Source organism: Notothenia coriiceps, unplaced genomic scaffold (genome assembly GCF_000735185.1).
Source record: "Notothenia coriiceps isolate Sejong01 unplaced genomic scaffold, NC01 NC01_scaffold00020483, whole genome shotgun sequence".
In the NCBI taxonomy this organism is placed as follows: Eukaryota; Metazoa; Chordata; class Actinopteri; order Perciformes; family Nototheniidae; genus Notothenia; species Notothenia coriiceps.
The window spans coordinates 112,793-115,097 of NW_011353184.1; the positions used below are offsets into that span (position 1 = coordinate 112,793).

Here is a 2,305-nt window from a genome sequence, read left to right on the forward strand (position 1 = left end):
TTTACCGTAAAAGTGACTGCTCCATACGAACACTCTTGGTAAAACAAACGAAAATCGGGGCATCTTCGATCAGTTCGGATGAATAGAAACTAAAAAAACAAAAAAAATTCTATCCGGCGTACAAAGTATACCGTCTGGATAAAAGGACAAAGGTACGAAAAAGTTTATTGTTAAAAGTCACATTGCGACCTCCTTCTAAATTAAATAACCAGTACGCTTTTATCCCTTTCAAATTACGATACAGTATTTATTATCATTATAGTATTACTATTTCGGCGATTAGCTAAAATATAAATTATATTTGATGCAACTTTAGTTACATTTCCATGACTTTTCCAAAACTTTGGGAAAAATATTGTTTTTCATAACTTTTCCAGGGCCTGGAATTAGCATTTTGAATTTCCATGACTTTTCCAGGTTTTTAATGACCGTAAGAACCCTGTGTTGTGTTAAAGGTGGAGTACCTTTGGCCAGAGGCTCCACGGTGATCTTGTCACTGTTGTTGCCATGACCAGCAGCCGTAACCGCCACCACCCAGATACTGTACTGTCTGTTTCGAGCCAGATTGGGGATCCTGTAGAAATATGCATCTGGAGACGCCTCAAACTCACTCATCACCTGTAAAAAAGACGGGGGGAGGAGAGAATAATGTGTCAGTGTGAGGCAGCAGGGAAGTCCAGAGGAATGCCATGTGGGCACAGATCCTTAGACTGGCTTTTAAAACCTGAATTAAAAGTAATCCCTGTTAATCTCTCGGTATAAAACTGCTCTTACCATAGGATGCAGATTGGAGCAGAAGACGATGTATTTCCTGATGATGCCGTTGAGTTTGAGCGGAGGCAGCCAGGAGACAAACACCACGGAGCCGCTGGCAGCCGCGGCCTTCACCCCCGCTGGAGGACCGGGAACTGAGAGGAAGACACCAATTAATAACAAACATTTCCAAAAATGTCCAATCTGCATGATGAGTACTTACTAGTTTTGATACTTCAATTATACTTTGATGCTAAAACTTTTCGTCTTTTCCTTGATAAACATTTTGAATGCAGGACAAGTCAAAACGTTTTAGTCGATGGAAGATCATTACATTTGAGTAAACTTGTATTCAAAATGTTTTCTCTCTTTAAACTAATTCAGTTAGGGAAATACAGGTACCTGAAATTGGAATCAAGGTGACAGTATCAAGTGTTGAGATTCGTAAAGCAACATTTCACTCTCTTAACACTTTACTTGTGCAATGTGAGTGACGTGTGCAGATTCCCAGAATCCCAACTAATTCAACCAATGACAGGGATGCATTTTGACAGACAAGACGGACAATTGGGGGAAAATATCCTGCATTTTGAATATCCGATAGTCCACCATTAACACCTTAGTCCCGTCCCGTCTCGTCAACGAAAACAAAATATACATTTCGTCATAATTTTTATTATCAAGAATCTATTTTTAGCTCGTCATCGTCTCGTCTTAGTCATGTAAAAAAGTTTGTGGACGAACATTTTTCGTCATAGTTTTCGTTGACGAAATGAACACTGCACCACTGTGCTCTTACCATCCTCTTTGGTGCGGACGTAGATCTGTTCGCTGCGGACTCCGTCTCCGGCGTTGGTGAAGGCTAACACCTGGATGCTGTAGTTGGTGTACTTCTCCAACCCGTCCAGCTCCAGAGACGGCTGATTGGTCGTCACATTCCTGATCTCCCCCAGCTCTGAAACAGGAGAGGAGACGTGTTAATGACATAGGTATCACGATTTCTAAAGTACTAAATCAAGAGTTAATCAAGAATTCAGTGTTAAACATATTTTGGTTTCCTGTTGCAATCAATGTATAAATACTTGTTTTTAACCCTTAGATGCATGAGTGGGTCTTTTTTGACCCGGTGAGGTGGTTTTCTTGTAATTAATTTTTTTTATCATTTCATATTCCAGCTATTCCTCAAAAAACATGTTTTGGATATCATGCCATTCAAATTTTTTATTTACATTTTAAGAAATTGGAGTTTTTGTATTTCTACCCCAAGCATCCATAAGTGGGTCAAAAATGACCCGCATGCATTTCCTATGGGAACCTGTTGCTGTCAGGAATACATTCACTGTGGACCACACAGACTACATCACAAGGGACACCTCTCAGGAAGATTATTTTACACAGCAAGATCTGATACCTGTCAGTATAATAATAATAATAAAAATAATACATTATATTTTTATAGGGCTTTTCAAGGACTCAAAAGCGCTTACAATATAAGGGAAGGTTAGGGTGGGGGGTATAGGACTATCAAACTTGATCAACCAGCATGGATTGA

At 39.6% G+C, this 2,305-nt stretch overlaps 1 protein-coding gene across 1 annotated transcript in view; it reads right to left on the minus strand.

Annotated features, from left to right (window-relative positions):
• LOC104952773 (Down syndrome cell adhesion molecule homolog) overlaps positions 1-2,305 on the minus strand; it is a 27,075-nt gene that overhangs the window by 17,591 nt on the left and 7,179 nt on the right. Inside the window, exons 3-5 of the mRNA XM_010779648.1 lie at positions 1,553-1,708; positions 775-908; positions 430-618 (exon numbers count right to left, since the gene is read on the minus strand). Of these exons, the coding sequence (XP_010777950.1) occupies positions 430-618; positions 775-908; positions 1,553-1,708 (479 nt within the window). The remainder of the gene's footprint in view (positions 1-429; positions 619-774; positions 909-1,552; positions 1,709-2,305) is intronic.